General features: G+C 41.8%; 2 protein-coding genes across 5 annotated transcripts in view; one reads left to right on the top strand and one right to left on the bottom strand.

Annotated features, from left to right (window-relative positions):
- Nucleotides 1-13,383, top strand: part of SNX14 (sorting nexin 14) — a 77,009-nt gene extending 63,626 nt beyond the window's left edge. For all 3 annotated transcript variants that reach the window (XM_032805248.2, XM_032805250.2, XM_032805249.2), the window contains 4 exons: nucleotides 435-530; nucleotides 7,221-7,312; nucleotides 7,521-7,577; nucleotides 13,186-13,383. In XM_032805248.2, coding sequence (XP_032661139.2) covers nucleotides 435-530; nucleotides 7,221-7,312; nucleotides 7,521-7,577; nucleotides 13,186-13,224 — 284 coding nt within the window. In that variant the 3' untranslated portion in view covers nucleotides 13,225-13,383. The remainder of the gene's footprint in view (nucleotides 1-434; nucleotides 531-7,220; nucleotides 7,313-7,520; nucleotides 7,578-13,185) is intronic.
- Nucleotides 13,384-15,204: 1,821 nt separating this feature from the next.
- The window catches only part of NT5E (5'-nucleotidase ecto), a 44,754-nt gene continuing 37,308 nt past the window's right edge, over nucleotides 15,205-22,650 (bottom strand). For both annotated transcript variants that reach the window (XR_012655508.1, XM_032805252.2), the window contains exons 8-9: nucleotides 19,996-20,196; nucleotides 15,205-15,848 (exon numbers count right to left, since the gene is read on the bottom strand). Coding sequence is in view for 1 of the 2 variants with exons in the window: in XM_032805252.2 (XP_032661143.1) it covers nucleotides 15,685-15,848; nucleotides 19,996-20,196 (365 nt within the window). In the remaining variant the exon portion in view is untranslated. The remainder of the gene's footprint in view (nucleotides 15,849-19,995; nucleotides 20,197-22,650) is intronic.

Here is a 22,650-nt window from a genome sequence, read left to right as displayed (position 1 = left end):
AATTATGGCCATTGCAATAGGCCCCATCAGTACTGCAGGACTGTTTGACATAATGTGAAGAATATCTTTATACAATTATAAGTACAGGGGAATTATAGTTAAGCAGCATATAATTAACCTACAGTGGAATTTAGCCAGAATTGTGATGCTCTTTTAAAATGGCTTAACACAAGGAATGAGTTGGCAAAACACTATATTGTATTCCAAACAGATAGGGTATTTCTGGATATGAGCAGAACAAGAAGACCAGAAGACATCAGGCTATTAACTGGTATGGTTAGAACTTACTTCCAGTTAAGATCATGTGGAAAAGAGAAATCTATTCTGAAGACATCATTCAAAAGCGTATTATCAGTTTTTAGTCACATACATAATGTACGACTTTACTGAAAGCCAACTCCTAAATGCCATTTTTGTTCTTTTGGTTGTTACAGATGCTGTGTTTTGTGAGAATACTGAACCTCGCTCTCTTCAAGATAAACAGAAACGAGCAAAGCAGACCTTTGAAGAAATGATGAGATACATTCCAGGTTCCACATTTATATGACCTATATAAGCTTTTTAATCCTTCAGTCAGGCACCTAGCCCAAATATAATATGCATGCTAACTTTCCAATCCATAGTTATCTGGCTGAGATTTTAAAGAGTTGCCTAAAATGCTGCTGCTTAATGAGACTTTCATTTTCAAATGTTCATAGTTTTAACGAGGGTTACTTGCACCTCTAGGCCTTTGGTGTAATGGTTAAATAATGACACTGTGCAGGTCAGGAGGAGTGTGGGATCTGAACCAGCTGAGAGTCTGACACTGATCTCCACTTCTTTGTATATCATTCAGCCCAGCTGAAAACTGGGTAAAAAGCAGGGCTGCAGTGAAAACCTGAAAAAGCATCTCATGTAAGCTGTACTTTCCCTATATAAATTAGGGAAAAAATCCTGTGATTAGAGGTCATCGAATAATAATTCATTGCAAGTGTAATTTTAAGTTCTCTGATTGCTGGTCTCTCTGTATTCAGCATATGGGTATGCATGAACTCCATGTGTCTGATACTGGAGATTTCAAGCAAGTAGAATTCATTGGTCTGCGCCTGAATACTTGTTCCCCTTGTGCTCCATATCAGGGATATATGGGGTGGTGCAAACTGATGCCAGTTCCTTCTTACACAGGTGCATGGCCTGAGTTGGAATCCTCTGTGTCCAAAGCTATGTTTGCATTGTCACTCAAAAACCTGGACATATAATTGTATATAGTTTTAGTATTCTTAGTGTGTTTATAGTTTAGTTAGTATAGTTTACTTTCCCCTGCCTCAGGGATCATCTTCCTGGGGAGAAATACTGTGCCCAGAATCCTGAGGTTTAAGGGAACAGCCTTCTGACCCTGCTTGTTCTCAGTCAACAATGAACACCATTGCTCCCTTTACTGCCTTGGGGAGGCTCATTTTTCTGCCAGCTGCAGCATCTAACCCTCCTTCTCTCTCTCCAGACTCATGTGGCATGAGAATTTTGACTGAGGAAGTACCCCTTGGAAAAGGCCATGAGACCCAGTAAGGATCCAGGCCAAGTTGATCCCTTGGTTCATTGGCCTCAGTCTAAGAGTGGTTCTCCTCCGAGCAAGAGTTCAGGAGCAGATGCCAGAGCTGGTAAGCCCAAGGATTCAATGCCTTGGGCCTCTCATGTGAGTAAGGGGCACTCTCATAAACTCAAAGACAGATATGCTCCTACAAAAAAGGATCCCTCCCTGACTCTGTCCAGTCAAGTGAGTCCTAATGTGTGGGTCCTAAAGACTTAGGTCTACCTAAACCTTTCAACCATGAGGGTAAGGTGTTTAAGAGAAAGGATCTATTGGTACCAACTGTGGCTACAGCTATACAAAAGATCAGCACCTATTGACAGCAACTGGGAACTCTGCAGTAGTAACTTGCTCCCAGAAGGATCCGTTGACTACCGTAACATTAGATGCACTGGAGCAGTCAGTCCTGATCACTCTGACACCTTGTGCCCTGGGATGGACTGAAACCTATACCTCTCCAGAGGATATTTTCACCCTACCTTACCCTCAGTCTCCTGTCCTTTTGAGTCCAGCCCTCCTGAGGGATATCTTGACACCAGAGGAAGAAACCCCTTTGAAGAGAAGTGGATACTCCCATTCACAAGTTGGCACATTCATCCACCGGTATCACTAGTGGAACCAGAACCTACCTTCTCATCAGAATCTGATGTTCCTGACACACAGGGAGGCTAGCTTGGACACAGACTCTAGGAGTCTTGGACCCATTCTCCACCTGGATATGAAACCTAGGGGACTGATGGGACCCAATGCTTTGCAGTGTCCCCCCAGCTTGTTGACTCTTCATATTGGCCCTATTAGGCACCACAGGATCTCTTTCCAAGTACTCTAGATCTGAACATGAATCCTACTGCACCCTCTCCTCCTAGCTGACACCAGCTGGCTCTTTTCGAGTATGCAGAGGAGGAAATCAATCCAAATCCACAGGTACTAATAGGTATTTCATCCTCCTCACCTGATGAGGCAATTATCCCATATTCACCATCTCTGCTTGATGATTAGAGGCAATACCAAAAGTTCTTGCAGAGGGTGGTAGCTAAGTGCCAGATTCCTCTTGAAGCAATCCATGTTATGCAGCATTGGCTCTTGGATATCTTGCAGCCCTCTGGCCCAAGCTGGATGGCTCTCCCAATGAACGAGGCCATTATGGAATCATCCAAGGCAGTTTGGCATACTCTTGTTTCCTATGTGCCCTCCTCCCCCTCTCCCCAAAAGCATCTGAAAGGAGATATTTTATACCTGCTAAAGGTGCGGTTTCTGTTTACTCACCCTGATCCCAACTCTCTAATAGTAGCCGCATTTTTTTCTCTGTTGCTACAGTGAAATCCAGGCTAGAAGACACCAAGGCATCCCCTGCAGAGATCTTGACCTTCTAGGGAGGAAGGTATTTGAATTCCTAACTACTAGACCCTGTTAGCAAAATAGATTTCACAAATTACTCCAAATTCTTGGAGCTCAGAGACAAACTCCCTCAGGAGGACACGGCTCAATTCCAAGCCCTCATGAAACTGATACCATATCTAGAGCTATAGCTGCAGCAATAGTTGTGAGGTGTGAATCTTGGCTCCACTTCTGGAGGTTCCCCAAGGATGTCCAGAATAGTATTGAAGACTTGCCTTTTGAGTCTGATCTCTTCAATGAAAAGACTAATAAGTCTTTACTTGCTAAAAGACTCCAGGACAACCCTCCGCCCTTTGGGCATTTATATCCCAGCTCCAAAGAGAAAATACCACAAACAGGAGTACACTTCTACCCCGATATAACGCGGTCATGGGGAGCCAAAAATCCGTACTGCAATATATGTGAAACACTGTTATACTGGGGTAGCGGTGGCAGGGCTGCAGCAGTGATTTAAAGAACCCAGGGTAGTGGCAGCAGGGCTCCAGTAGTGATTTAAAGGGCCCGGGGCTCCCCAAAACAGCAGGAACCCCAGGGCCTTTAAATTGCCAGCTGAGCCCCGCTGCTGCAGCCCCGGGATAGTGGCAGCAGGGCTCTGGCGGTGATTTAAAGGGCCCAGGGCTCCCTGCAGCAGCCGGAGCCCTGGAACCTTTAAAGCGCCACCAGAGCCCCACTGCTACTGCGTCATATGCGAACCCGTGTTGTATCGGGTCGTGTTATAGCGGGTTAGAGGTGTATAAGCCTAGAACTCTCCCTCAGCTGTTCTACCGCCAGTTCCCTTACAAACTGCCATGGAAAGAGCAGAAAGTACAAAGATCCAGCTCTGCACTTCCTCTACCTCAGCTGCAGCCGCTCTATCTCACCCACCAGCCAGGAGTGACTTTTGACAGGATGCTTGAGAACCACGTACCCTTGTTGATGTAATTTCCTACTTACCTCCCAGCTCCAAACTGCCACCTGGCCCCTTTCACCCACAACTGGAGTGCAAGTGGGTATTAGAGATCATCCACTCTTGCTATATTATCAAGTTTCTCTTCCTGGCCCCTCCTCAGGGACTATTCTCAAAGGAAATCCTCTCTTGGGAGGTAGACACTCTCTTAGAATGAGTTGCACCTCAACATCAAGACAAAGGGTTCTACTCCCTGTATTTCATAGCTCCCAAGAAAAAAGGAGAATGGAGACCTATTCTCAACCTATGTCAGTTGAATATCTTTATTTGCAAATCAAAATTCCACATGGTTGTGCTGCCATCAGTAAGTCCGCCCTGGAGAAGGGCTGCTCCCCATCAAGTACACTGAGGAAAAGGTCGCACAAGACCAATCAAGATCCTCCAGGTTACATGCACCATCTTGCACCACCGATGTTACCATGATAGCACTCATCACTGTCCACTTTGGCATTGTCAGATATATCAGTACTGCTGCTGACTTCAGGGCTGATGCCACTCTGAGCACCAGAAACAACAAATATCAGAGGGGTAGCCGTGTTAGTCTGGATCTGTAAAAGCAGCAGAGAATCCTGTGGCACCTTATAGACTAACAGACGTTTTGGAGCGTGAGCTTTCGTGGGTGAATACCCACTTAGTCAGACGCAGGTATTCACCCACGAAAGCTCACGCTCCAAAACGTCTGTTAGTCTATAAGGTGCCACAGGATTCTCTGCTGCTTTTACAGAAACAACAAAGGCATACTTGGTGTTGGTGGTACAGTTTCTACCATCAGTGCCAGTCCCTCCCTGGTTTTGGGAAACAGATGAATCAGACTAGTAGATCACATTCTCAGGGCTGGCTCTATTTTTATCCCTGGAAACCCAAGACGACTTGGTGTCAAGTTTGGGATTTTCCTCCTTCCATTCTCCATCATGTAGCCCACATTGGGAACCATTCATGGAGCATCGTGGGTACTGGGATTGGCACTTGTGTCCTAGCACCTACTGGCCACTAATGTCCTCTCATTATGCCCAGTGTCCTCCATAGAATTTGTGGGAGGCTCCTCCGTTATGGTGGTCGCACTCATCTCGCTCCAAAGCGAGATCACTAGGCATGTCTGTGGTGGGGGATGTTGACTTTCCACAGGTTCAGACACCAGTGAGCCTTCCCATTGTGAAGTCTCCAGAGTTGTCCCATCGAGGCCCACCAGTCCAAAAATGGGATCTGCCCTGTTGCAGTTAACTGCCTCTTCTTCATCCTCAAGACGATTCAACAGTGCCTGGCTTTTCCTCTCCTTTGGTGCCTGAGGACTTCAGGTCTACCATGACATTTTGCAATATGTGGCTTCTTCCCTGGGCATTCTCCCTGCAGGAGAATATCCATAAATTGTTGGATATCCTGCAGCCATCTGCCCCTGGGAGAATGGCCCTCCCTATTAATGAGACGGTCATGGAGCCTATGAAGTTTCTTTTTGGAGCATGCCCGCTTTGGTGCCGCTTGCTGCAAAGCATTTGGAGAAATGCTACTTCCATTCCTACCTGATACATTACACCTTAGTCCAGGCCTATTTTGCAGATGCAGCTGTTGGGACAGTGGTATTCTAGACATCTATAGTAAATGCATCTTCACACTACCTGTTTGAATACTACTTACCAATCGCCCACATGTCGAATATACATATGGACCAGCACTCAAAGAAATGAAAGTTACTTACCTGTAGCCTGAGGTTCTTCGAGAAGTATGGTCTCTAGCTGTGTTCCACTCCCCTTCCTCCATCCTTTCTGCTTTGGATCCTATCTGATTTGCAGTAAGAGAAAGAACTGGAGAGACATTGGTCCACACCTGTCAAGGCTGATTTCCCACTCTGGCACTTTGAGTGCAGAAGGTGGGGGCCCGCAAGGATTTTAAAAACTAATACTGGCCACTCCAGGCTTGTATTAAACCCCCAAGGTTACAGTTTTTCTCTGACCTTGGCTTGGTAAATGCTGCCACTACCCATGTGAAAAACTACCTCTTGCAAATTCTGGAAAAACTCACTTGGAAAGTTTTCCCTGAAACCCCTCAGCTTTTCCACTCCTCCCTTGGGGAAGCCGAGAATTAAACAAAAGGGAAACCCAGCTGTTGCCACCAGCTAATTGCACAGATCTTTTAAGACACAAAACTGATCAGGTTCTTAAAGGTAAATTTTATTAAAAACAAAACAAAAAAATATATATATGGAACTTAGGCTTTTGCTAGATGTTAAGAGAGCAATTCCAAAAATTAAGCACCCAAAATAGCTTTTTTGGGGGTTCAGCTTAAAGGTTTCAAGCAAACAAAACCATCTGGGGCTGGCACAGAGGAGTCCACAAGCCTTACAGAAAATAAAAGAAATATAACCCTAATTGCATCTATCTAAACATTCCCTGTCCCAATGAATTCTTCTAGGTATGGACGATTAATTTTCATAGCTGGGTCCAACCTTTACACTGCATTCCAGCTGCCTCCCTCTCCAGCCCAGAGGGACCAGCAGAGAGACAAAGGGAAAACTTTTCTCACCTCTTTAGAAAGTTCTAGCCTTCCCATTGGCTCTTTTGGTCTGGTGCCTACTCTCTTTTCTTTACCTGGGGACTTTTTAACCCTCTGGGACTTCATAGCTAACTGGCTGGCTGGGTGTCCAAAAAAGGGAGCTCCTCCCCTTCATGTATCACAACACCTCTTCTTATATCTTCAGTACGGAGCATGAAGGGGAGTAAGTGCACAGGCATGGACTAATGGATGCTACTTGCTAGAAATCTCTGGTCACAGGTACATGGAATGCATGCATACCCATGTGTGCAATACAGATGGGGCCACACATCTCAAAGAACTTCCATGTACAGATAAGGAACCTATGTTTTATTACACAAAGCATTAGAGCAGTAAACTCAGGATGTATATTTTTCACCTAAAATCTGGCAGTGACTTAGTTCTATGCCATTGAAAGTAAAACTACAAGTAAAAAAATGTGTATATCGCTGCAGTGAGTTGGGTAACAAAGGAATAATTTTTCTCATATTGAGAACTTGAAGACATAGGCTTCCACTTATATGTCTTTAAATTCATTTAGTAGACACTGTGGCTAATTCTTAGCTAAAATAGAATAATCAAAGGGATTCAGAAAGATTTTTGACACTTGTGGTTACAAAAACAAATTCATTTCAAAGGTAAAATTATAGCATACAAGTTTAGAGCCATTGGAGGTGCTGAGGATATGGTCAACTGAATTTTGGTCTAGCCATGCTTTACTATAGGACATAACTAATTTGTAATGGCTTTTTGTGATTGGTATGTGTTTGGTATCTGGTCTAGATCTGATAGGCAAATGCATTGGAGAAGATGCCAAGTATGAAGGCATCAGACTTCTGTTTGATGGACTGCAGCAGCCAGTGCTTAACAAGCAGGTACTTTTAATTCTGAAAACAATTATATGAGAAACCTTACTGCTTGGTGCAGTATTTCATAAAGGCTTTCAGTGATCTTTTGTGTATCCCAGGTAAATGCAAATTCTCGTTTAATTATTAAAAATGAAGAGCAATATAGTTGTTTTAAAGGGTTGTCATAAAAACTGACCATGACCCTTTTACAACAGCTACTTTTTCTGTTTTTTAGTTGACTTATGTTCTGCTGGATATTGGGATACAAGAACTGTTCCCAGAACTCAATAAGGTATGTGATGACAAACCCATATAAATGCTGCAGAATAGATCTCCTCTAATCTTAGTCACTTTAGACTCGTCCACTCTCTATTAATCACAAGCAGATAGACATGAAATCCCAACAGTTACTGTTATCATTAGCCATCAAAAGGTTAACTCCACTGAGGAGTCTATATTTTGTTAGGTTGAAAGATGCCTTCAGATTTTTCAAGGCCAGACTTTTTAATTTTTGCTGATTTTAAAATTTCTCATGAGGCCTGTAAGTTGTGCTAGAAGTAGAGGTGCCTCCCCAATGGAACTGTGCAGGGCAGCCAGTGGGGTATCCCTGTATGCCTTGTCTTTATTGACTGACTGACTCAAATTTCTGCAGATACTGTCTTTGGGAAATTTATCCTGCTTGTTGCATTCTGGTTGAGGTTCAGAATTTTTTCCATTGAATGTCTATTTTGTTATACATAACTTTGGTTATTGCTTTCTGGAGTTCCCAGTGTCCAGATAAAGGAGAGAGGATGGATAAAAAGTACTGTATAAGGGCTAAGCACTATTTACATAGTGCATATTAATCTGGAGGGGTGTGACATGTTTGTATCTACTATGTATATCAAAGTTTTTGAAAGAGAATTGAATAATGAATTTTTTGTTAGCCAACTTTGATTTTATTTAAAATATAGAACTTGCATCTTAACAACTGAGATTGTAAGCACCACAGCACAGGAGCTGCATCTTAGAGTTTGCACAGTGCCAAGCACAGTTTTAGCACTTAACACAAAAATACCTTGTTGGAGCAAAATTAATATTTCAGTTTTTCTTGGTAAATATAAGCTAGTAATGGAGGTTGAAACAAATTAAGGCCATCTATAGTGTTTACTTTCACGAAAGAGAGACCTGACTTACTTAGTTGAAATGAAGACTCAACTGAAGACTTCCAAATGAAGTATAGAAAAAATGGTTCAAGTTTTTAACTGCTGTAAACACTTAAATAAAAATCTTACAGGACAAGTTGAATTGTATAATCTGTAGTCATGTTAGACTAATGTGGATGTACAAAGAACATATCAAGCAGTTGAAAAAGAAAATGAACTCTGGGAATTGTGTACTCCAGAAATTGACCAGTACAAAATGGGGAGTTCACCCCCAAACACTACAAGCAAGCAACAAGTCACTTCTTGTGCTCAGTTGCAGCTTTGTGCACCAGTATGGTCATGCTCAGTCTATGCACACAAAATTGATACTGACCTCAGACAATCCTGTAGGATCATCACAGGGACTTTGAAACTTTTGGGGATTGCACTAACATCAGTGAGGTGGGATGCCTTCAGTAAAAAGGAGACACTAAAACAGATGCATGATCCAAGACACGCATTGTGTGGATACATTCCACCATCCAAGAGGCTGAAGTCCAGAAAGATATTTGCCTCTGAAAATCCCTTACTTCAGAATACCATTGTGGAAGGAAAGAAATTCCAGTGATTCCAGAGAACCTTCATAACAACTTTCTCCAGACACCTCGAACTAGTTGCCCCAAATCACATGAGAGCTAGGGTGGTAAAGCCTGGTGACACTATGACCAAGTGGAAGTTGATTAATGACCTCAAATGTGAATGTGGGGAGCCTAGACCAGTGGTTCTCAAGCGGTGGGCCGCAAGTGGCCCAATTAGCACACAGCTGTGGCCCAGCTGTCTCAATCCCTTTGTCTCATCTGCAGATTTTATAAACATACTCTCCACTGCATTGGAGTTGTTGGATTAGTAATGTGTTAGGAATGCAGCTTCGATGCAGAGTGCCCACCAGAGATTCTGCAGCTCTTTGATCTTTGTGGTGCACCAGAAGAAGGAGACACCCTCCTCTAGCTGGGTACCTCAGTCAAGTTCACCAGTACCATAGCCGGCTAGAGGCAGAAGCTCTAGAAAAGACGTGGAGGAAGGGATTCCTTAGAGCAGTCTTTGACTAAAAAGAAGGGATCGCTGCCTCTGGAACCTGGCCAGGTCCATTGAGGTTGACCTGTGAAAAATCCTTGTGTCAGGAATCATTACCACTACCAACCACTCCAGAGGCATATGGAGACCTTCTTAACCTTTCAGTACCAATATCCCCAGTGGTACAGGAAGGCTTTCAGTCACCGCATCAGAAGCATGCGGTACCAGTACAGCCCACACTTCCACAAAAGCCAGTGTAGTCAAGAGGCAAGCCAGCAATGATATCTTCAGTACTGCCATCCCTGGATTCTGGCTATCTACCCCCAATTCTGACTGGCTCTGCTCCTCCATTGTCTGAAGGCTCAGACTCTTCTTTGTCAGACTTGGGGGTGCATTCTTCTGTGTCCCAACCAGTTCTCAGACAACTAGGGATTTTGGGGGTCACAATAGTCACAGCACTGGCTGCCTCCTCAGGGGCAACGGCCCAGTCAAGCATGAGTCCCAGGCCCATATCTGTGGCCATTCTGGATGCTATGGGGCATCCCCCTGACTTCTCTTCACCTGTCTTGTTCGGTTTCCTCAAGGGTGCACCAAGAGAAATGGCACCACAGACAACATTCTCCAGTACCCAGTACTGAAAGCAGCCAGAAGTCACTTGTGCGGTTTCTCCACCATAAGACACAGAGCAGCCACTATCTCAGCATCCTGTTGGCTCTCTTCTTCATCACCAGACAAGGCTGTGAAGGTGGCAAGTGACTCACTACCACTACCAGAGGACCATATGGCTCATCAAGATCTACTGAGAAGGGTAGCCTCTGTTCTTGACATTCAGGCAGAGGAGGTCTGTGAGAGCTCTCACAAGTTAGTGAACATTCTGTTACTAATGGCACTTTCTAAAATGGCTCTGCTGATTAATGAAGCAATTATGGAGCCAGTTAAGGCACTTAAGTAGAGCCCCCCCATCTCCCACAACAAAATGGCCCAAGAGGAGGTACTATGACCATTCTAACGGATATGAGGACTTGTATTCTCATCCTCCTCCAGGCTCCTTAGTAATGGCAGCTACTAACCAGCAGGAGACGTAAGGACACCCAAGCATCAACATGTAAAGGGAAAGATTAAAAAAGACTGGACTTGCTGGGTCGCAAACTTTAATCCTTGTGAAGTCTGCAATTTAGGATTGCAAATCAGCAGGCAGTCTTGAGTCGCTATGACTTCATGCTTTGGGAAGACGTTAAATTCAAGGACAGGTTACCAGAGAGCTGCAGGCAAGACTTCACTGTAATAATGGAAGAAAGTAAGTTGGTTGCCAGAACTGATCCTCAAGATAGTTTGGATGTTGTGGACTCGGTAGCTCAAATCATGGCATCAGCTATTAGTTTAAGACGTTCATGATTTCAGTCTTCTAGGCTCCCTCAGAGGTCCACCAGACCATTCTTGACCTTGCATTCAAAGGTCCTTCTTTCGTTTTGGATGACTTAACAATAAGCTCCAGAGACACCTGTGGGATGCCAGGAGATATGTCTTCCCAGTTTGACAATGAATCATGGATAACTGAGTATGGGCTTTCAACCAGTTGTGCACCCACCTTATAGTAATTTCATTTAGACCACATTCCCTTAGTTTACTAATGCCTTTTATGACCCTTGCTAGATGTAATTCATTTTGTGCCTTAATTTTTTATTTTGTTTCTACATTCTTGTGGTATTTGGTACTTGTCCTTAGCTATTTATCTGTGTCCACTTTTTGTCGAATTCCCTTTGGATTTTCGGGTCATTAAAGAGCTCCTGATGGTGCCATATTGGTTTCTTACTGTTCTTCCTCTCTTTCCTTCACATTGAGCTATTCTCATCATGCTGTTGTGCCTTAAATATTGTCTCTGAGAAACTGACAGCTCTCCTGAATTCCTTTTCTCCTTAGTTTTCTTCCCCTGGGACCTTACCTGCCAGTTTCCAAGTTTTGTCTTTTTTTTTTTTTTTTTCTTTTTGATGTCCATTGTCCTTATTCTGCTGCTCTCCCACCTTCCTTTCCTTGCATATCATGTGTTGTTTCATGGTCACTTTCACCCAGATTGTTTCTACCTTCAGATTCGCAACCATTCTCCCTGTCCCTTTCGTTACTTCCTCCACCTTCTGAACAGCTTGTCCCAATACATTCCAAGAATTTATTGGGTATTGTGTTTTGCACTTTACTTTTGTAACAGATGTCTGGGTAGTTAAAGTTCTCCATTATTATAGGGGTCTTGGATTCTGGATATTGCTGTTACTTGTTGTAGAAATGCCTCATCCACCTCCTCTCCCTGATTTGGTGGTCTATAGTGACCCCTATCATGACATCACTCTTTTTCCCCTTCACCTCCGCTCATCTTCACCTAGAAACTTCAGCTGCTCTGCATCTGACCTCCTTCTGGACTTCAGAACAAGTGTATATGTTCTTGAGTATAATACACATCATCTCCCTTTTTCCCTGCCTGTCCTTCCTGAAAGGTCTACTCTTCTACCAATATCCAGTCATGAGGTTTAGCCCACCAAGACTGATCAGTGATGCCAATTAAGTCATAATCTATCTTGTGTACTGCTACTTCCAGTTTTTCCTATTTATCCCCATGTTCTGGCATTTGTATATACTCATAGACTCATAGGTCAGAAGGACCAATATGATCATCTAGTCTGACCTCCGCAAAGCAGGCCACAGCCAAACCCTACCCAACACATTTATAACAACCCCTAACCCATGACTGAGTTATTGAAACCCTCAAAATTATGATCTGAAGACCTCAAGCTGCAGAGAATCCACCAGCAAGCGACCCTAAGATGTTGAGCACATTTCCCTGCTCTTTTTCCTCTTATTGCTCCTATTGACCTGGTTGTAATTTTCAATTTTGCCCCATCCCTCCTCCCCCAACATCTAGCTCTCTGTTTGTTGCCTTTTTTTATGCCTTCTCAGGACTTTTGTCACCTGCCCCTTTTGAACCTAGTTTAAAATGAGGTATTATGCTGTAAAGCCATAGCTTGTTTACATATAGTATGTGGTAAATAACCCAGTTCTTAACTGGTGCTATGAAATAATCCCAGTCTTCAAGTTTATAGCTATCTTTGTTTTTTTTTCCAGCCCTTCTGTTTCCTTTTCAGCCATTAATCTTCATCTCTGACATATTGGATTCTTATTTAATTAGACTTATCATGACCAGTATACATTTAATCAATTCAGTTATACTGGACTAACACCCAAATAAAACGTTCATAAACAGATTATATAAGAGCTGTCTTTTTAGAAGAGCAGTAAAATGCCATTATATAAACTCAGTCTCAAACCCAATGTATATCTAATCTCTTGGAAACTCTGGTGTGGTGAGCTGGGATGATAGAGGGAGGAAGAAATCACAGCAGGGGATGAAGAGAAATGAGAGGTAAAGACTAAAGATTTCATTTCAGAATGAGGGATTCTAGATCATAGGCTTGTGTTCAGAAAAGCTGATTTAAGGGTTGGGAACAGCAGGAGTTACAAAGACAGGACATTTCCTGATTTAAGGTACAGTAGGGGGAAAATATGAAAATTATCCTTTAATTTCTGGACCTTCATATTTATTATGATGATTTCTAATGTGTTTAAAATATTTTGTTCATTGTGTTTCTATGTAAATATATATTTCCATACTTCAGTAAATTACAGTGCAAAATTTTTCTCAATTACTACTTATAGGTTCAGAAGGAAGCTACCTCTGTATCATCGTGGATGTAAAAGCTGGAGCTTGGATGAACACCAAATGGAAATGTCTGCAGTGCACTAATTTAATGGATGTGAAACATTTTAGTCTTGAACTGTATATTTTCTTGTAAATAACAGTGCAATTTAACTTCTGAAGATCTGTTTGCTTAATAAAGATTAATTCAGATTTAATCCTGATTGAAATTAAAGAACTTTGTCTGCTATTTGAACTCGTTACCCTTCTCCTCAAAAGTGTAACTATTGCTAATAGACAAAATACTCATTTTACAAAAAATTGTCAGTATAGGAGAGAATATGGTAATGTTTCTTGTACACTGAAAAGCAGACGTGTAGAGGACCAAACCTAAATGTGTACTGATAAAAACAAAGGGGTCATCTTCCTGAAAAGATATTTTGAAAAACTCTGCGAAGATTTTTGTGGGGAAGTGGCTTTGATATAAATTTAGCTTTGCTAAAGTAAGGTTGTAAAATATTTCTAAAATTTTCCCCAAAACAAATCTCCATGTCTCTTTTTTTATAGAAAGTGAAGAAAATGAATCTGTTGCAAGTAAATCATTACCTCAGAGCTTATTTAGTTTTTGGCCTTTCATGCTTCGTTAGCATGAAAAGTACTTACATATTGTAGAGAACAGGGAGCTAATGATTAAAGTGTTCAATTTATCTAGCAATGCTGAAACATGAAGCACTTCAGAAATAATTAAGTTACTTTTTTTTGCTCTTTTTATTTTAGAAATATCACACATATGAAGTCTTGCCAGAGTCTTCCTTAAAGGACTAAAAAACTGGAGTTGGAGCCCCAATCTGTTCTTAATGGAATATGTTTAAAGAAACTTTCCATGTTGAGATTCCCTCCCTCCCATGCATTAAGCTTTTTTTCCCCCTTCAAACTAGCCATTAGAAAACCCATTGACAAGTCCTTTCTTATGTAGTTACATATAACGTGTCCATGCTATACCTTTTCACAGATACTCCTGCGCAGCACTTTCAGAAAATGTCAACACCAAATAAGATAGAACACAAAGCTAACAAGAAGCTTAAAACAAGTACACAAATCTGAAACTCGTAATGAGCCTGTGAGTCACAATTTTTATATCCCCCTTTCCATTTACTCCCTCCTGCCTTTTGCACAAAGATAGCTAAAATGTTAATTCTGCTGGCCAAATCCACCTTACTGGATAACTTGAAGGATACAGCAGAATTACAGCTGAAGCTATCTACAAGATTCCAGTGCTTCTTGGCCCATAGGTGTAACCTTTTGCTGTTTTTTCAGGTCTGCTTAAAAAGGGTGGAGGGAATAGCTCAGTGGTTTGCACATTGGCCTGCTAAACCCAGGGTTGTGAGCTCAATCCTTGAGGGGGCATTTAGGGAACTGGAGTTAAAAAAAAACAACAACTGGGGATTTGTCTTGCTTTGACCAGGGGGTTGGACTAGATGATCTCCTGAGGTCCCTTCTAACCCTAACCCTAAGATTTTATTCTATGACACCAATCTGTTAATCAGACTAACTTTTATTCTGCTGGAAGTCTTTGCCTCTTCCATTTGTAGATAAGAAAATGTCAATTGCTGCCTCTCTAAAAAAGAGAGTACCTGTTCAAGGAATACGTGCATGTGAAATCCAAAAACACTGCAACTTCCTGGGAACCCACCTTTCTAATAATGTGGCAGTCTTAATCTCCTAGTGTAAGAGGAGCTTATGTCTGACTGTGCTTCAGTGTTTAAACCAATCTCTATTAGAGGGGGAAAATTATCTCAGCCACTGATGTAGCCAAAATAAGTGTGATTGAAAACTGGATAAAGTTTTCACATTTGTGTTCAACCCTGCATAGGGAACAGAGGAAAGTAGTAATGCATCTATAAGTGGGAATTTATTTACACTGCTGAAAAAAGATTTGTTTTCACTGTTTAAGTGTGCATGGGAAGAGTTGGAGAGAGAATTTTTCACTGATATGCTTGTAAATATTTCAACAGAATACAATATTTCTCCATGGAATAAGATATTTTCCTTTAATGCTTTCCTCTTTGGAACTTGAGTTTGAGGGTAGAAATATCAAGGAAGTGCACTTAAACCAGTGTATAGTATGTGTCTCAGCTTTTTTTCAGAGCCAAGTTTTGATACCCAGATCTGGGCAAAAAACTGTTATAATGTGTTAACCTTCAGCAAAGCTGTTTTGTTTGTTCCTCAGAGAGAGATCTCAGGAAACCCTTAGTCAGGTGACTCCAAATTTGGATCAATATTCCTACCACAAACTCCTACAAAGCACACCAAATTTCAAGGCAACCTTGGTAACCAAGCTCATAATACAGCATTTAGAAGAGCCATGTTTTAAAGAGAGCTGGTCTCAATCTTGACTGTCATACAGTTGGCCTTCCGCTATAATTACTGAATGCATGCCAAGACCTAAGACCTATTTAAACACGTGCTGAGAGGTGCAGGCATTCTAGCAGGAGTCTAAAAGCATTGCAAATGAGAATTTAAAAAATGAAGTGCAGGAATATCACAGTGAATAAGCCAACAATCAGCATAATACTTCCTTGGATGAGATTTCCTGCAGAAAACTTCACTCGTCCTTCAACTGCTGGAAAAACACGTCCCATTCTAGAGATGTAAGTGGAAACTACTTCAACATCAAGATCACCTAGATAAACAGAAGTTATACGTATATATTGTGAAATTAATAGTAATATTAAATACCACCCTCAAACTTTGTTTTCTCATTTTTAACTAATTCCCCTTGAAGGAGGAATTGCTTTTTGCTACATTTTCATATTCAGGAGAGCACAATTATTTATGAAAGTGGTTTTCAACCTGTGGTCTGCAGACCCTTGGGGGGCCACAGACTGTCTCTTAAGATTTCAAAGGGTTTCACACCTCCATCTGAAATTTTTTAAGGTTGCAAACCACTGGTTTATGACATCAAGGGCCTATGGAAATCACAATGGATTATAAATGAGTCTTCTACAGGGATGGACAGCTAGAACAGTTCAACTATTGTGAAAAGTTTTTTCCAGAATGTCCATGGTGGGCAGCTGAAAGTTTATTGGGAAGAGCATTGCCCTTGCCATAGTTACTTTGGTTTATCTTTGCAGGGTTACTAGTGCATATCTAGCATGTTTACACAAACAGGGATTCTGAGTCCTATTTCCAAAGGCTCCTGTAACACTGTGCATTGTTATGCAGGTAACAGGTATGCATAGCTGACAGGTTATGCACTGTACTTTTCCAGTGTTACACCTTTAGTGTATTTAGGAACTGTGTGCTTCATTGTGCACACAGACTCCATGTGAATTTTCTATCAGTATGTTAATTTATTTCTGCAGAGGGTTTTACTGGGAGTTGTTTTAACATTACAAAAGTGGTAATTATGCAAAATATATTCACCTAATGAAAATAAAGGCACTATAGATTAACTAACTTTGAAATAGCTATGGCTCAAAAGATCCCATCTGTGAGGGACACGATAACCATAGACTCTCAGACTAAGGTCAGAAAGGACCACCACTGAATTCTTGCACATTGCAGGCTACAGAACCTCACCCCGTCCCTCTAATAGACGCCTAGCCTCTGGTGAGTTACTGAAGTCCTCAAATCATGGTTTAAAGACTTCAAGTTACAGAAACTCCACTATTTACACTAGTTTAAACTTACATGTGAGCCAGGCCTTACGCTGAAGAGGAAGATGAAAAACTCCCAGGGTCTCTGCCAATCTGACTTGAGGGAAAATTCATTCCCTACCCAAATACAGTGATCAGTTAAACCCTGAGTATGTGAGCAAGACCCACCAGCCAGACACCTGGGAAAGAATTCTCTGTAGTAACTCAGAGCGCTCCCCATCTACTATCCCAGATCAAGCCATTGGGAATTTTTGCTACTGGCAGTTGCCAATAGACCACATGCCACTGCAGGAAGTCCTGTCATACCAGCCCCTCCATAAACCTACTAAGCTGTCTTCAAGGTTTTTTACCCCCACTGCTCCCCTTGGGAGGTGGCTCCAGACAGGGCTGCTGGGGGGCCGGGAGGGAGGGGCAAGTGGGGCAATTTGCCCCAGGCCCCGCAAGCCCTGGCCTGGCGGTGATCCAGGTCTTTGGCAGCATTTCGGTGGCAGGGGGCCCTTCAGTGATGCCAAAGACGTGGAGCAACTTAAGGGCTCCCCACCACCGAAGACAGAGATTGCCGCCGGGTGAGTACAAGTGCCACAGCTCCCCTGCTTTGGCCCAGGCCCCCTGAATCCTCTGGGCGGCCCTGCCTCTAGAACATCAGCCCTCTGATGGTTAGAAACTTTCACCTAATTTCAAGCTTAACCTTGTTGATGGCCAGTTTATATCCCATTTGTTCTTGTGTTCATGGTGGTGCTTAACTTAAACAAGTCCCTTCCCACCCTGGTATTTATCTCTGATGTATTCACAGAGAGCAATCATATCTCCCTTCAGCCTTTTGGTTAGGCTAAACAAGCCAAGCTCTTTGAGTCTCTCCTAAAAGTAGGTTTTCCATTTGTTGGATAATCTAAGTAGCCCTTCTCTGCACCTGTTCCGATTTGAATTCATCTTTCTTAAACATGGGCAACCAGAACTGCACATAATATTCCAGATGAAGTATCACTTCCCTGTCTCTACTGGAAATACTTCACCTGATGCATCACAGGATTGCATTAGTCTTTTTCACAGCTCATAGTCATCTTGTGATCAACCAATACACCCACCTCTTTCTCCTCCATCATTTCCAACTGACATAAGTCCTTAGCTTATAGCAAAAATTCTTCGTTAGTCTGTAAATGCATGATCTTGCACTTTGTACTATTAAATTTCATCTAATTTCTATTACTCTAGCTTAAAAGCTCATCCAGATCTTGTATGATATTACAGTCCTCCCCCATATTGACAATATCTCCCACCTTGTGTCATCCACAAATTTTATTAGCTCACTTTTTATGCCAAAGTCAGTAATAAAAAATGTTAAATAAGATTGATCCCAAGACCGCTCCCTGAGGAGCTCCACTAATAACCTCCATCCAGCCTGACAATGCACCTTTCAGTATGACCCATTGTAGTCTCCCCTTTAGCCAGTTCCTTATCCACCGTTCAAGTCTCATATTAATCCTCATCTTCTCCAATTTAATAATTTCTCATGTGAAACTGTATTGAATGCCTTAGTGAAATCCAGGTAGATAAAATCTGCTGCATTTCTATTGTCTAAAAAAACAGGTATCTTCTCAAAGAAGGAGATCAGGTTGCTCTGGCATGACCCATTGTAGTCTCCCCTTTAGCCAGTTCCTTATCCACCGTTCAAGTCTCATATTAATCCTCATCTTCTCCAATTTAATAATTTCTCATGTGAAACTGTATTGAATGCCTTAGTGAAATCCAGGTAGATAAAATCTGCTGCATTTCTATTGTCTAAAAAAACAGGTATCTTCTCAAAGAAGGAGATCAGGTTGCTCTGGCATGATTTACTTTTTGTAAAACCATGTTGTATTTTATCCCAATCAATTATCGTTCACCTCTATGTCCTTAACTACTTTCTCTTTCAAAATTTGTTCCAAGATCTCGAATACAACTGAGGTCAAACTAACAGGCCTGTAGTTTCCAAGATCACCTTTTCCCCCCTTTCTTAAAAATAGGATCTACATTAGCAATTCTCCAGACATAGGGTACGACTACTGAGTTTACACATTCATTAAAATCCTTGCTATTGGACTTGCAATTTCATGTGCCAGTTTCTTTAATATTCTTGGATGGAGATTATCCAGGCCCCTCAGTTTAGCCCCATGAAGCTATTTGAGTTTGACTTCCACCTCAGATGCGTAATTTATACCTCCATATCTTCATTGCCATTAGTCACCCTGCCACTACCCCAAGCTCTTCATTAGCCTCATTAAAAACTGAGGCAAAGTATTTGTTTAAGTGTTGGACCATGCCTAGATAATCTTTCATTTCCACCCTATCCTCAGCAATCCCACTTCTTCTTCCCTTATTTATATGGCTATAGAACCTTTTACTATTGGTTTTAATTTTCTTTGCAAAGTCCAACTCTGTTGGGCCCTGGGCAGCGTTTATTTTATCCCTACACTTTCTGACCTCCAAGAAAGAGCTTCCATTCATTGTAGGCCTTCTGCTTTCTCACAATCACCTGTTTGTTTGAAATACTCACTCTGCAACCCTTCCCTGCACATTTTTCCCTTGCTTGGAATGCAGACTTCAGATAGTTTCTGCAGCTTTGGACTTAAGTAATTCAGGGCCTCCTCCACATTCAGATCTTTCAGTTCTTCAGTCCAGTCCACTTCCCTAACCAATTCCCTTCTTTTGAAATCAAGGACCCTTACTGCAGATCTATTTTTGTTTATCCTTCCACTTAGTTTAAATTGAATTACCTCAAGATCACTCAAAACAAAGTTGTCCTCTAGGATCAGTTTTTCTATGAGGTCCTCACTACTCACCCCCACCAAATCTAAAATGGCATTACCTTTTGTTGAAGACCAAAAGGGAACTTTCTTTATATTTCTGTGGGCTGAGCTAACAGGACAGTAGCTAGTCTGGAAATGGGAGACCCATCAAAATCGGGTAACGCTACAGACTAAATGAAAACTTTTGCTAGATCTAGAAGCATGGCTTTCCAGGGTACTCTGTTTTATGGGAGGCTTTGTCCTTTGTGTATCTTCAAAAATGAATTTGAATAAACAAGTGGCTGTTAACAATGTATGTTAAACATTAAATCTTTTAGAAGTTTTTCTTCCTAACAGATTTGGATGGCAGCTTGCTATATATTCAATATGGAGTGTCTACGCTTACCCTGATTGTGACTCAGTGATTTATTTTTTAGCATAGAATATCCATCGCCTCCCTGCTGCAGAAAAGAAGGAAGAATCACTTTGTACGTTTCATCCATTTGGAGTGGTACATAGGCTGGTACTCTACAGGCTGTGCAAAGAACTTCTATGCTGACAACTCTGCTTCCTGGTGGTCTGGAAAGATCGTAGACCACGTGAATGCCTAGGAGAAAACACATTTTTAGACATCACTTTGAATAGCTCCAGTTGAGCACCTCAGATCCATAAAATGGTTAAACTGACACACTGCACTTCCGCATGTGAGAATTAGGCCTGTCTTTTGAAAGAGAACATTCTTATTGTAAATAGCATCCTGCCCTGTCCCCCTCTTACAAACAAATCAGCTCTTACTCTTTACTCCAGAAAATTCATGGTTACTGGAACTGTGAGAACAGAGGGAGCAACCCATCTCAAGCTCCATACCCTTTTCCTTTTCCCAGTTCCCACCTGGCTGCTGACCCACACAAACAGTTCATTGGGGAGTGGGTGGGATTATGATATTGGAGGTCAGACACCTCCTCTCTTCACCATATTCCTAGTCTGCCTCCTTGTCATGCATTTGTTTACATGCTCATTTCAACCAGTAAGATAATAGTATGAAGGAATGTGCAAACACATGGTTATTACAGATAGTGGTTATGTTCTTCATTCTTTTTTATATTGTAACTACTAACTCAAATCAATCTAGGCTCTATGGACTTCTTGGCCTCCTTGTAAACTACATATGGAAGTTCAAGTAGTGATGGTATAACTCAGCTCATAACTCATTAATACAGTATTAAAATGCAGAGCCAGACAATGAAACCTATCAACCATGCAATTACATTAAGATGTCTCTTAATTTGAGGGCAACAGCATGAACCTGCAGTAAAGCTACCATTAAAGGAAGTACAAACAGGTCAAGATGATCAGCAGTCGGGTACAGGAAACAACTCCCTTCAAAAGGATTAGTAATCCAATCAATATAGTTATTAGGGTACCTCACAGTCGGATCATAGCACAGTGACACTGTGACAAACTGACAAGAGAGAAAGAACAGTTGAGGTTATCCACTGGACTGATTTAGCGTAGTTTTTTTTAACCAAAGGACTGAAAACAAGAACCAGGAAATAGGAGTCTGCAGAGAAGCCAGACACACCTCTCTAGGTCAATTTTAAGCAGAATGCCATTTTACCCTTGTTAGAGGCAGATACCCTAATTAGTCAAAAGTTCCAGTCAAGCCATTGCTATAACAAACAGATTATTGAAATAAAGGTGAATACCCTATCCACTGCTCTGGAACTGCTACAGCACAAGCTGTATTACAGAATCTGGTGCATTCTGGTGCAGCTGGTGCATGTCTCCTCAGGCTGGTTAAGAACGTTCTTACATGAACAGATGTGAATGAGATGTTTCTTACCTGGTCATTCTCTTTCTGTTAGTAGTTTCTATCCTCATTCATTACTAATGGGTTAATGGCCCCCACGTATGGTATTTAGAGGTGGTCCAGTGTTGTTGCTGGAGGCCCTAGAACTAAGCCCTGCCCTTCAGCTCAAGCCACCTGAAGAGTTGTTCCAAAGCTAGAGAAATGCTCCAACAACCTATTATTAGCCTTAAGAGAACAACTTGATATAGTGTATTAATTAACTTTGAGACAATATATCTCCAAGTTGCCCTTAAGAGAAAATTTTCAATTTTATATTCTGCTCATCTACCAAACTGGCAAGGCAGGTTGAATTCAGAGAAAAGCTGCTAACAGAAAAGGTTATCTGGTAAGAAGTTTCTTATTCTGTTTCACAGCTTCTGTCCTCATTCATCACTAAGTAGCAAGTAGTAAATCCTAAAAGCTGGGAGACAGAATCATAGGGTTAGAAGGGACCACAAGGGTCATCTAGTCTAACCCCCATTTTTAGGATTAATAAAAAAAACCTCTGCTCATCCTTATTACATAGAATAATAGGCAGGAATGGATACTCTTACCATATAAAGCAAGAGATTTGTAAGCTAACAAATTACATGGGAATCAACCTAGTAGCATCTTCCTACCAAAGGATGCCGCGGTAGAGGAATGGTAACTTACTTTGAACGTCTTCCTCAGATGAGGCTCAGACACGTATTCCCCAGTGCCAACAGGGACTTCTGTGAATAGTTTCCCAGATGCCCAGCATGCCAACTGATGCAGAATGTAATGTCCTGCCTCTGGGAAACTTGAAGCCCTAATGCCCTGGCATTTTGGATGGCCAAAACGATGGCACTATCTCCCAGAAATTGTGGAAAGAACTTACCTTGAATAGAAAAGATTCTGGAGTTATAAGAATAACCTTTTCCTCATGACAACATCAGTGTGGTTCTTGTATATATTGAGGAACTAATTCCAAAGCTTGCCTTTCAGAGGTAATGGCAATTAGAAAAACAAGCCACAGGACTTGTCTAATCTGTTATTGACTTATTTTGGCATCTGATGATACTCAAATGGATTGTCCGGTGAGCCTACCTACAGAATGCCACTAGGGCTGGTACCTGTTTTTATGGTGCTTGGGATGTAGGACTCCCACCCGTCATCCTGATGAAACCCTAATGCAGCTCAGATCACCAGGACTTTGTAACTATTATAATGTATATCACAATAGCATCTAGA

The sequence above is a fragment of the Chelonoidis abingdonii genome, chromosome 3 (assembly GCF_003597395.2).
Source record: "Chelonoidis abingdonii isolate Lonesome George chromosome 3, CheloAbing_2.0, whole genome shotgun sequence".
Classification (NCBI taxonomy): domain Eukaryota; kingdom Metazoa; phylum Chordata; order Testudines; family Testudinidae; genus Chelonoidis; species Chelonoidis abingdonii.
This window is presented reverse-complemented; position numbering and strand designations above follow the sequence as displayed.